This window comes from Tupaia chinensis, unplaced genomic scaffold (assembly GCF_000334495.1).
Source record: "Tupaia chinensis unplaced genomic scaffold, TupChi_1.0 Scaffold139072_1, whole genome shotgun sequence".
Lineage (NCBI taxonomy): Eukaryota > Metazoa > Chordata > Mammalia > Scandentia > Tupaiidae > Tupaia > Tupaia belangeri.
The window spans coordinates 1,509,603-1,522,489 of NW_006198962.1; the positions used below are offsets into that span (position 1 = coordinate 1,509,603).

Genomic DNA, 12,887 nt, shown 5'->3' on the forward strand with positions numbered 1-12,887 from the left:
CTCTTTAATTTTGATACTAGCTATATGGAATCTCTTCCTTATCTTATTTTGTACTCAACCATTTTAATTTGTTTATTATTTTTCTCTATGCTGTCTGTATTCTATAGGTATATAATTGTATAATTAGATTTTTAGTCCTATTTGTGTTTATTATTTCAATATTTTTATATTTTAACATCTTTTATGAACACAATTCAGTATTACCAATTATTTATCTTCTGCAGCAGCTTTATGATAGTTTATGGATAAATATTATATCTTTACTATTTAGTTTTTTTTTTTTTTAGGTTTTTGCCATAGAGTGTGTGTGCTTGCTGGAGAAAGAGAGAGAGAGAGAGAGTTACGGAGAGAGAGAGAGAGAGAGAAAGAAAGGGAAAGTGAGAAATCACCTCCTGGGAGGATGATCATGCCATAGTCCCTTTTCTTCCATTCTCCTCTCAGGACTTTGGGCATACATGCACATGTATTCAGCATGATTCTCAAGCCACCAAGTTTGGGACTTGAACGAAGGACGACCATGTGGGAATTCAGCACCTTAACCACCATGGCATCTGCTGGCCTCTTCCATTTAGAATATTAAAAACTTAATTTAGGGAACCAGCAGTTAGCGTAATGGCTATATCGCTGGACTCCCACGTAGTCGACCGTGGTTCGCGTCCTGGACCCGGTGGCTTAAAACTCACGCCGGGCGCATGTGCGTGCATGCCCAAGATCCCGAGAGGAGAATAGAGGAGAAGGGATTGTGGCGTGACCATCCCCCCTGGGGGATGATTTCTTGCTTTCTGTCTCTCTGTCTGTCTGTCTCTCTCTGGCGAGCACACATGCCCTATAGCAAAAATCTCTCCAAAAAAAACATAATAATTTAATCCTTTCTACATTTACTTGTTTTTAGACCTCTTTTCCTTTTTTATTTTTTTAAAAGAATTATTTTATTGAACTTTGTTTATTTACTTTCATTTAACCAGTGAGGGACAGAGTGGGGGTGGGGGAGAAAGCAAGCTGCCAGGTCCAGGACTCAAACCATGGTCAGCCACGTGGGGAGTCCAGTGCCACACCACCTGCCAGCCACCCCCCCCCTTTTTTAATTTTTCACTTCTATTTAATGATCTAGGATTTTCCCAAAGTTGGGATGGGACAATCTGTGGTTTTCATTCCAAAAAAATCCTGCTCATAAATGAGATTGGTAGAGGTTTTCTCAGCCATTAGAAGTTGCCGGGTTCCTATCCTGAATGCAAAAATTGACAGTCACTAAATATATTAGCTAAATTTTAGCTTAAATGAGTATAAAAAGGGCAACATTTACTCTGATGTCAGGAGCTCAGAATTTAAGCAGGACCATGTAGGGAAGTCCCCCTTTTGTTGACAGAAGTGGCAATACAACTTCCTGCATTGGGAGTTGAACTTCTATGATTTTTGGTATTGTGTGGAGTTCTTTTAATTTGTGTATTTCTTGTGTTATTTTAGTGAGATTTTTCAGTGGGCAAGAAAAATATGTTACCACTTGGCATAATGGCTATGTTGCTGGACTCCCATGCAGCCTACCACGGTTCGAATCCCAGACCTGGTGGCTTAAACTCATGCCAGGTGCGCATACGTGCATGCCCAAGATGCGAAGAGGAGAATGGAGGAGAAGGGATTGTGGTGTGGCCATCCCCCCGGCGGGTGATTTCTCGTCTTCTCTCTCCATCTCTCTCTTTCTGGCGAACGCACCTGACTTATAGTAAAAACCTCTCAAAAAAACAAAAAAACATGAATTTTCAGTTATATATGTTGTACACAATAAAACTAAATGTAGGTTTATTTGAAGCCTACTTTAAAAACTATTGGCAATAATGTGACTTTAATTTATTTGAAGATGAATATTAAACTTAGAGAAGTGTCATACCTGAGTTTGAACAGCATGGTATAGTGGTTAAGAACACAAGGTTTGAGACTAGGCCCACTAGTTTACATGTTAGTTTTTTTGTTTTTTTCCTGGATTTTGCCATAAGGCATGTGCACTTGCTGCAAAGAGTGGCAGCGAGAGGGAAAGTGAGAAATCACCCTCTAGGGGGGAAGCCATGCCACAATCTCTTATCCTCCATTCTTCTCTCAGAGTTCTGGGCACATATGCACATGTGCCTAGTGTGATATGCTGCCAGGTCCAGGACTTGAACAGTGGTTGGCCATGTGGATTGGCCATGTATGTGAGTCCAGTGCCTTAACTACCATGTCATCTGCTAGCCCCTCTATGTTAATTTGGATGGCATAGGCATACGGCATGTGCCATAATCTTTATCTCCCTCATTTTTTTTCATTGTATATAAAAATAATACCAATCTTAAATGATGCTAAGAGATTTAGATAAGTCACTGTTAGGAAAGTGCCTAGAGTAATTGGCACTTAGTGACTACTAGATAAGTGTTTTTTTTTTTTTATAATAACTTTAAATGTTTACTTAAAAAATATATATATCTGCATATGAAGGCAGGTACTTTTAATTTATCCCAAATAATGATTTGCGATATATACTTAAATTGAATAACCACATCTGTATCTGTCTTTAATATTTTGCAGCTTATCGTGAACCTCATTATTATTACCAGTTCACAGCTCGATATCATGCAGCTCCCTGCAATAGTATTTATAATATTTCCTTTGAGAAGAAACTTCTTCAGATTTTAAGCAAATTGGTTCTTGACCTTTCATGTGAAATTTCCTTACTTAAATCTGAATGTCATCGTGTTAAAATGCAAAAAGCTGGTTTACAGAATGAATTGTTCTTTACATTTTCAGGTAAGCATATACAATAATTCTCTAAGGAAAAACAAACTGAAAACACATATATAATTTTAAAGACATGTGAATTAACAGCTTATTGAAAAGTGAATTAAGACAAAGTGTTTCAAAGGGAAGCACAATATTGGAATACCAAGCACTGCTTTTGATATCGCTGTGTTATTTGAAAGACAGTTTGAATTAGTCATAAATGTATTGGGCTGTCAAACCTAGAATAACACCTGGCATTTTGTAAGCTACTAGTAATCATTTGTTAAGTAAATGAGTGAATTCATTCAGGAATGTGGTTATCATCTCAGTTACCATGGTCATCACCACGGCTCTTCTCATTCACTTTGCAGTGTGATTGTCATGCTTGCCTTGATCACTTTGTGTAGCCAGGCAGTACGAATTTAGTCAAATGGCACACATTGTATTATGTAGGTAAAGTTGGAGTATTGAATGAATATGAATTTATTTATGCATACCTATATATTATAAAAGTTGAAATAATTCCTGAGAGCAGTAGGTGATATGGTGGTTAAGTCTCTGGACTCACACATTGGCAACCATGGTTCAAGTCCTGGACCCTGAAGCTTGAAACATACCTGGAGTGTGCATGCGTGCCCAAAATCCTGAGAGGAGATTGGAGAAGAAGGTATTGTGGTATGGCTGTGCTCCCTAGGAGGAGATTTCTCACTTTCCCTGTCCCTGTCTCTCTCTCTCTCCAACATACACTATGGCAAAAACTTTTTTGAAAAAAGTTGAAATAATTTGGCTTAGGATTTTTGCTAAAAAGAGTGATATAGTATTTGAAAAACTGCTTGATTTTCTGTATCTGAAGAGATATATTAGACAAATGATGTTTCATTTTTCAAAAGCCAATTTAAATATTGTTACGCAGTATGTTAAACCCATGATAAAATATAATACATTTTCTCAGTTTCATCTCTAGATACTGAAAAAGGATCCAAGCCATGTATAGACCATGATTGTGAATCTTCCAGAAGACTATCTAAGGTATGTTATATGAGATTAGAAAAAAGTATCAGAAAGTTTAATGAACATGCTCAGTGTGTAAGTAAGCATACTGACTGTTTATAAAATACATCTAGTCCCCACAGTTAGGAATTTCAATAATAAAATAAGAAATTGATAAAATCGATATTTTCATAAAATACTTTCAAACTTACCTTTTTATACTTGATCATATGAAGAAAAATGTTTTGTCCACATTCATTTGTCCTTATTTGCCTTGACTAATTAATTTATAATTATTATCCAGGTAAAATTCTGTCTAAGTTATTATCCACCCTAAATAAGAAGATATTTGAACTAATTCTGCTCTTGGCAGGCTGAGGCCACATGGGAGGGCTGTGTTCAATTCCTGGCCCACCCTAAGAAGTTGGGTGCAGTAGTGTGTACACACAGTCCTCGCTTCTAGGGAGCCTGACGTGAAAAGATCACAGACTCTTGGCCAGTGTAGGCAACAAAGACACTGTCTAGAAGAGCTGGCAGAGCAGTAGTAGCTGTAGTCCTAGCTACTCAGGAGACTGAGGCAGAAGATTGGGACGTAGACCTGTCTAAAAACAAAACACCACGCACACAGACATAGCCACACAGAGAAAATGTGCTTTAACTCTTAGCAGCAATTTTACTTCATTCTCTTTTTTCCACTACACTTAACATATTATTCATACTTAATTAATGTATGAAAGTATTTTCCTGTTTCTAATTATACTCTACAGACTGAAAACCCTCTTTAAAAACTAATATTTTTAAATATGTGAAATATAGTTATATAATTATGATGGCTGTAAAAATTTTCCTATTAAAGGTAAAGGTATTGCATATCAAGGACAATATCCATTACTTTTGTCCAGTGAAATTGACAGGGGTATTATTTCTTCATTTCTATCCACTGAGCCTCCGGAAGTAAGTCACCAGTCTGCATATTATTTTATATTTCCGTATAAAAATGGGACCAGCAGGCAGCATGGTGGTTAAGGCTCTGATCTCACATGACCAACTCTGCAGTTCAAGTCTCAGACTTAGCAACTTGAAAAGCTAGACAGACATGTGTGTGCATGTACCCAAAATTCCAAGAGGAGAAGAAGGAGAAAGGATTGTGGTATGGCCATGCTCCCTGGGTGTGATTTCTCACATTCCTTCTCTCTTTGCGTCTGTCTGTCTCTCTAGCAAGTACACATGTCCTGTGGTACAAATCTTAAAAATAAAATAAAATTTACCATAGTGGCTTCCTATGTTCACTGGGATAGATTTTCTTGTTGTTGTTAACTTTTGTAATGGGATTTTTTTTTGAGGGGGGAATACAAAGCAGAAAGCAGTTATCTCATATTTTTCCTCTTGTTTCTTAATCCACAAGTGCTGTATTAATCATTATTCACTTATTTCATAGCACATTTTTTATCTTCTACCAGTCTTTAAACTTTTAAATAGTCACAGACATTGAGCTAGTATTGTTTCTTTGGTGATGCTGTAGGAACACTTGTTGAAACATAGGGATCAGGAGTAGCCTGAGCAATTTGACCCATTTTGTTATTTTTCCTGATGGTGGTCTTGTAGTGATACCCATTTGTAACTTTCTTATGTCTTTTATAAAACTGAGAGTCACCTTTATCTCCACACTTTAAATAGAAACTCAGGAATAAATAAAAAAAAAATTAAACAATCAAGATTTGAGTAAGATAGATCTGAACTTTAACTGAACTTATTTGTTCCTTAGAAATATTACCTGATTTTTATTAGGTTCCTCTATAAATATTCTGCTGTGTAATATGTCCATGGGAACTTTTTAGTTTTTAAAACCATATGGTTAATCTTTATCCTGAAATGTAAAATAGTTTATTTAGTTTGCTCTAGAAAATAAAAATTGACAACTGCTTTTCTGGCTTGATGATAATATGTAACCAGCATAATACATGGAATAATAATCAAAAGAATTCAGAAACTCCAGGCGGAACTATATTCATAGAAGCACTCCAGGACCCTTGTTTACAAATCTGAAAAATTATTTAACATACCTGCCTTATTGTTAGTTTCATTCCCCTGTATTCTAGGACTGTTTCATCTTGTATTAGCTTTTGATATATTGCTCAATCTAGTCATTTGATTTTAGGAAGATCTATTGGGTTGTTGAAAAAATCATGACACATTTTTACAACAGATGGTGCTAGTTCATTTTTGGAATTACTAGAGTCATTTGTATCCAGTTATTACTATGTCATTTGAGAGCTGACAGTTCTAGCTTCATTCTAATAAAAAATTAAGTGATTTGATTGAGTTTTGAAGGTTTTACAACAAATTGAAGATGCAAGACCAAACTGTGCCTTTTCACCATATTTTACTGTTTTACTTCTGTAAAGGAAAGAACATGCTTCTAGCTTGTGAAAAGTTATATAAAGTTTGGGGTAACATGCTCTACAAGAACATCAGTGCCAATGATGGTTAATGAAATTCCAGGCTGCTGATTTTGATTTCAGTGATGCTCCTAGGTTAGGGAGGCCCACCCAGGTTGATAACAAAATAAAAGCATATTGATGGAATCAAACTCACAATATGCGAAACAGGAGATTCCAGAAACATTGAACGTCCATCATTCAAATGTTCACAACCACCTAAAGAAGCTGGGATATGTAAGAAAGCTCTATTTGAGTTCCTTATAAACTCGAATATTTGACGGTGCACATAAATATCTGCAATGTGCTCATTAAATGTGAGGAAAACGATCCTTTTACAAAGTGACTGAAGTGGATTGTTTACAACAATGTGGTGCACCAACACTCTTGATCCTGATGTGATGATTCACCTCAAATGACATTGAAAGCAGACATTCCTCTGAGGAAGGTTATCCTCTCAGCGTAGTGGGATTTTAAAGGTTTCTTGTTTTTTGAGCTCCTACCAGACAACCATACAATCATTTTGAATGTGTACTGCTGGCAATTGGATAGTTTGAACAAATCCATCACGAATCATCTAAAACTTGATTGTAAAGGAACTGTGTTCTATCATGACAATGTGAGACCACACACAAGTTTGATGATCCGTGGAATTTGGATGGGATGTGTAGCCACATTCACCATACTCGCCTATCTTTGCGCCATGAGACTTTCTCTTGTTTTGCTATCTCAAAAACTCCTTGCAAGGTATAACATTCAGTTCAGGTGAGGCTGTAGATCAGCACTTCATTCTTTTACGAAAACTGACAAGTTCTTATATGAATGAGGAATTATGAAGCTCATTGAAGGATGGCAAAAAGTTATCAAACAAAATGGGCAAGATACGGATCTTTTTTCTTTTTTTGGAGACTTTTTGCCATAGGGTGCATGCACTCACCAGAAAGACAGAGAGAGACAGAGAGATAGAAAGCGAGAAATCACCCCCCAGGGGGGATGGCCACGCCGCAATCTCTTCTCCTCCATTCTCCTCTCGGGATCTTGGGCACACACGCCCAGGTGCCTGGCATGAGTTTAAGCCACCAGGACCAGGACGCGAACCGCAGTCGACTACTTGGGAGTCCAACGACATAGCCATTACACTAACTGCCGGTCCCCTGACCTTTTTTCTTTATATAAATAAATGACCTTTGAAGAACATAGAGGGACCAGCACATGGAGTGGCGGTTACGTTGCTGGACTCCCATATGGCTGACCTTGGCTGGAGTCCCTGACCTGATGGCTTGGAACTCATACCAGGCACATGTGTGTGCTGCCCAAGATCCTGGGAGGAGAATGGAGGAGAAGGGATTGCTGCATGGCCATCTTCCTCAGAGGGTGATTTCTCACTTTCCCTCTCAGTGTCTCTGTCTCTCTCTCTCTCTTCGGTGAGTGCACACACCCTAACACAAAACTTTTTCTTTTTTTGGAGAGGTTTTTGCTAGAGGACACATGCACTTGCCAGAAAGACAGAGAGAGACAGAGAGACAAAAAGCAAGAAATCATCTCCCAGGGAGGATGGCCACGCCACAGTCCCTTCTCCTCCATTTTCCTCTTGTGATCTTGAGCGTGCATGCATATGCGCTCAGCGTGAGTTTAAGCCACCGGGTCCAGGACTCAAACTGCAGTCAACTACATGGGAGTCCAGTGACATAGCCATTACTCCAACTGCTGGTCCCAAGACAAAACTTTTTATACATCATTTAGATTGTGAAGAGACTTTACACAGCATGATTTATACCTCAGTCCAGCCTAGTTGAGACTATTATACACATATATCCTCATCAACTTATAATAAACCTTATCTGTGTCCCATAAGTGTCTTAACCTCTCCATTTGCCCCCAAATTTTCTTTCATACGTTCTTCCCCTCCCTCACTCTATTTCCACTTTGTGTCTAGTGTCCATTACAATTTTTAATACTTTTGTGTTCTCCAGTCTTTCAGTCACTACCATGGAGTGTAGACAGTCGGTATATGTTAAGTAGAGACATACAATATTTCTCTTTCATAGCTGAAATGCCTCTCTTTTTTTTGTGGCTGGGTAGTATTACGTATTGTATACATGCCACATGTTTTCAATCTATTCATCTGTTCGATACTTGTGTTGATTTCAGGTCTTAACAATTGTGAATAATGAATAAACATAGATGTGTGAGTGTTTTTCCAATTGAGTATATTCCTATGCTTTTGATAGATATCCAGGAGTGGAACTGGTGGATTGTGTGATAATACTATTTGTAGTTTTCCAAGAAACCTCCATATTGTTCTCCATAGTGGCTCTATTAATTTTCATTCCCACCCGCAATGTAGAAAGGTTTCCTCTTCATCACAGCCTCGCTAGCACTTATATTTAAAAAATACTAATAATAATCCTAGCCATTCCAACTGGGATTTTTTAATCTTCGCCAGTCTCACTGGGGTTAGGTGGTATCTCATTGTGGTTTTGATCTGCATCTCCCTTACAGTGAGGGGTGTTGAGCATTTTTTCATATGCATTTTGGCTATTCATATGTCATTAGAGAGTGGTTTTTTCCAACTCATTCTCCCTTTTTTTTAAATAGAGTTGATCATCTATTTTTTTTCGGGACAGCTGCTTGAGTTCCTTGTGTATTCTGGTTATCAGCCCCTTATCAGATGCATAGTTTACAAAAATATTTTCCCATTCTCAGGGCTGTCAATTCATACTAATTGTTACTGTCTTTTGCCATGCAGAAACTTCTTCATCTAATATAATCTCACTTGTCTGTTTTTGGGATTATAGACTGCGCTTTGAGGATCTAATTATTTATTTTTTTTAGAGGTTTTTGTTATAGGGTGTGTGCGCTCACCAAAAAGACAGAGAGAGACAGAGAAATAGAAAGTGAGAAATCATCCCCCAGGGGGGATGACCATGCTGCAATCCCTTTTCTTCCATTCTTCTCTTGGGATCTTAGGCACGCACACACACGCGCCCGGCATGAGTTTAAGCCACCGTGTCCAGAGCTCGAACCGTGGTTGATTACATGGGAGTCCAGCGACATAGCCATTACGCCAACTGCTGGTCCTGAGGATCTTATTTAAGAAGTCTTTTCCTACCCCAGTGTCTCCCAGAGTTGTTTTCTCCAGTGTTTTATAGGAGCAGTTTTATAGTTTGAGGTCTTAGGCTTATATCTTTGATCTACTTTGGGTTGATTTTTTTTTTAATTTTTATTATTTATTTATTTATTTGAGAGGTTTTTTCACTATAGGGTGCGTGCACTCGCCAGATAGACAGAGAGAGACATAGAGACAGAAAGCGAGAAATCACCCCCCCCAGGGGGGATGGTCACACCGCAATCCCTTCTCCTCCATTCTCCTCTCGGGATCTTGGGCACCCACGCACATGTGCCCAGTGTGAGTTTTAAGCCCACCGGGTCTGGGACGCGAACCGTGGTCGACTACGTGGGAGTCCAGCGACATAGCCATTACGCTAACTGCTGGTTCCCAAGTCGATTTTTGTCAATGGTGAGAAGTAGGGTTTCATTTTCATCTTTCTACAGGTGAATATCCAGTTTTTCCAGGACCATTTGCTAAAGAGGTTTTCCTTTTCCCACTGGATTGACTGGTACCCTTTGTCAAAAATCAGTTGGCTTTATGTTAGGAATTTATTTCTGGGGACTATATTCTGTTCTATTGGTCCCCTGTCTGTTTCTGTCCTAATATCACACAGCTTTATAGTATATTTTTGGGTTAGTGAGTGAGATGACACCCACTCCTCTCTTTTTGTGCAGGATTGCTTTGGCAATACAAGGTCTTTTACGATTCCAGACAAATTGTATTATTGTCTTTTCTTGATCTGTGAAGAATGTGTCTGGTACTTTGATTGGGATTGTGTTAAATATGTAGATTAATTTGGGTAAAATTGCCATTTTCATTATATTGATTCTTCTAATCCAGGAACATGGGATATCCGTCCACTTTTTTGTGTCATCTTCAATTTCTTTTTTTAGCATCTCGTAGTTTTTCTTGTGGAGGTCTTTAACTTCTTTGGTTAGATTTATTCCTAGGTATCTTACACTTCCTGTGGCTATTGTAAATGCAGTTACTTTTTTCAGTTCTGTCTCAGTCTGCCTGCTCTTTGTATATAGAAATGCTAAAGATTTCTGTATGTTGATTTTGTATCCTGCAACATTACTGTATTCGTGTATTACTTCCAGGAATGTTTTCATGAATACCATCAGGTTGTCTGTGTATACAGTCATGTCATCTGCAAATAGAGTTTCACCTCTTCTTTTCCTATTTGAATGTTGTTTATTTTATTCTCTTTTCTGATTGCATTCGCGAAGACTTCCAGAAATGTATTGAAAAGGAGTGGAGAAAGTGGGCATCTTTGTTTTGTACCAGTTTTTAGTGGAAAGATTTTAGCTTTCCTCCATTCAGGGTGATATTTTCAATGGGTTTTTTGTAGATAGTTTTTATTGTGTTGAGAAATGACCCTTCTATGCCAATTTTACTGAAAGTCTTGATCATGAAGGGATGTTTTATGTTATAAAATGCTTTTTCTGCATCAAGCGATATGATAATATCATTTTTATCTTTCATTCTGTTAATATGCTGTATTCCATTTATGGTTTTGCATATGTTGAATCAACCTTGCATTCCTGGAATAAAGGCTACCTGGTCGTTACATATAATCTTTTTTATAAATTATTGCATATGATTTGCCAGTGTCTTGTTGAGAATCTTTGCATCTGTGTTCATCAGAGATATTGGTCTATAGTTTTTCTTCCTTGTCCTGACCTTATCTGTTTTAATGATAAATGTGATGGAGGCTTCATAGAATGAATTAGGGAGAGATTCACCCTTTTGGACCTTTAGATATAAAAACTTGAGCAGAATGGGGGTTAACTCTTCTTTGAAAGTTTTGTAGAATTCAGAAGTGAAATCATCAGGACCAGGGCTTTTCTTTTTTTTTTTTTGAGAGGTTTTTGCTATAGGTCGTGTGCGCTCGCCAGACAGACAGAGAGAGACAGAAAGACAGAAAGCGAGAAATCACCCCCCAGGGGGGATGGCCACACTGCAATCCCTTCTCCTCCATTCTCCTCTTGAGATCTTGGGCATGCATGCACATGCGCCCAGTGTGAGTTTAAACCACCGGGTCTGGGACTTGAACTGCGGTCGACTACATGGGATTCCAGGAACGTAGCTATTACGCCCAGGCTGTTCATTCTTTAGTCTTCCTGGAACAGTACTCTCTTCAGAGTTTCTTGAAGAGGTGGTCTGGTGTCAGGAAATTCTTTGTGGTTTTCTTTTTCTGAGAAGATTTTAATCTTTTTTTCTCATAGGAAGGATAATCTTGCAGGATATAATAATCTTGATTGAAATTGTTTCTCTCTTAACACTTTCATTCTTTCCTTGCTTGCATTGTTTCTGTTGAAAGGTCCACTGTTAGCCTGATGGGATGACCTTTGTAAGTCACTTGTCATTTCTCTCTTCCCAGTTTTAGTATCTTGTCCTTATCTGTGGTCTTTGCCAGTCTGGCTAAGATGTGCCTTGGGTAAGATATTCTTGGGTTGATTCTATTTGAGGTCCTTTGTATTTCTTGGATCTGGATGTTTGAATGCTTCTCTAGACTTGGGAAGTTTTCTTTCCGGATTTCATGGAATAGATTTTCCATGCCCTTATTATTTTCTTCACCTTTTGGGATATATATTTCTAGTATATTATTTTCATCTTTTTTGTTTGTTTGTTTGTTTGTTATTTTCTCTTTTCGATGTTTTTTTCTAGTTTGGAGGTTTTATCTTCTGTGTTGGAGATTCGATCTTCAGCATGGTATAATCGACTTTTAATACTTTTGATAGTTTTTGACTTCCTGTATTATAGACTTCATCTATAATAGTTCCATCTGATTCTTTCTTGTAGTGTCCATTTCTTCTTTCATATTATGGAAGGACTTCCTAATGTCCTATAGTTCATTGTCTCTTTTCTGTTCCAGCTCATAGAGTTTTGTCACCATGAATGTTCTAAATTCTTCCTCTGACATTTTGGTAACTTCCTCTGTTTCTTTGAGAAATAGAGGGGAGTCACTGTGTTCTTTTGATGGAGTTCTTTTGATGGAGTCATATATCCTGGTTTATTAAGACCTGAGGCTCTTTTTCTACTTCTAGCCATTGGGAGATGTATTCACTTTTGGACAACTTTTAGGAGAATATTTCTTCAACTGGGAACAAGTGTGTGTCTTTTTGCCATGGACTGATGTGTGCTGATGTCTCTCTCCTGCTATGTTTAGCTGTGTGGTCTCCATAGGAGGAGTATTCTATTCAGGTGTCTGAGGAGCAGTTTCTCCTTTTTTGCAGGTGGGTCAATAAAAGTGAGGATTCCAGAGAGCCTCACAATACTAAGGTATTTGAGAACTCTGATTCTAGACCTGTCTAGTTCCTCTGGGAGGGTGGAGGATGAGGAGCAGATGACCTTATATGAGCAAAGAAAAGAGTATGAAGGAGAAAAAAGAAAAAAGTTGTGCGTTGTGATATGGGAGCTGGACATGGAACTGGTGCTCTGCTGGAGAATTGAGGGCGATCCTGTGGGATAAGGAGGAGTAGGAAATTAACAAAAGAGGGAACCAGCAGTTAGCGTAATGGCTATGTCGCTGGACTCCCATGTAGTTGACCGCGGTTCGTGTCCCGGACCCGGTGGCTTAAAACTCACGCCGGGCG

General features: G+C 38.3%; 1 protein-coding gene across 1 annotated transcript in view; it reads left to right on the plus strand.

The window, feature by feature from the left end:
* The window catches only part of ZPBP (zona pellucida binding protein), a 90,240-nt gene that overhangs the window by 35,088 nt on the left and 42,265 nt on the right, over positions 1 to 12,887 (plus strand). Inside the window, exons 6-7 of the mRNA XM_027765628.1 lie at positions 2,557 to 2,775; positions 3,701 to 3,777. Of these exons, the coding sequence (XP_027621429.1) occupies positions 2,557 to 2,775; positions 3,701 to 3,777 (296 nt within the window). The remainder of the gene's footprint in view (positions 1 to 2,556; positions 2,776 to 3,700; positions 3,778 to 12,887) is intronic.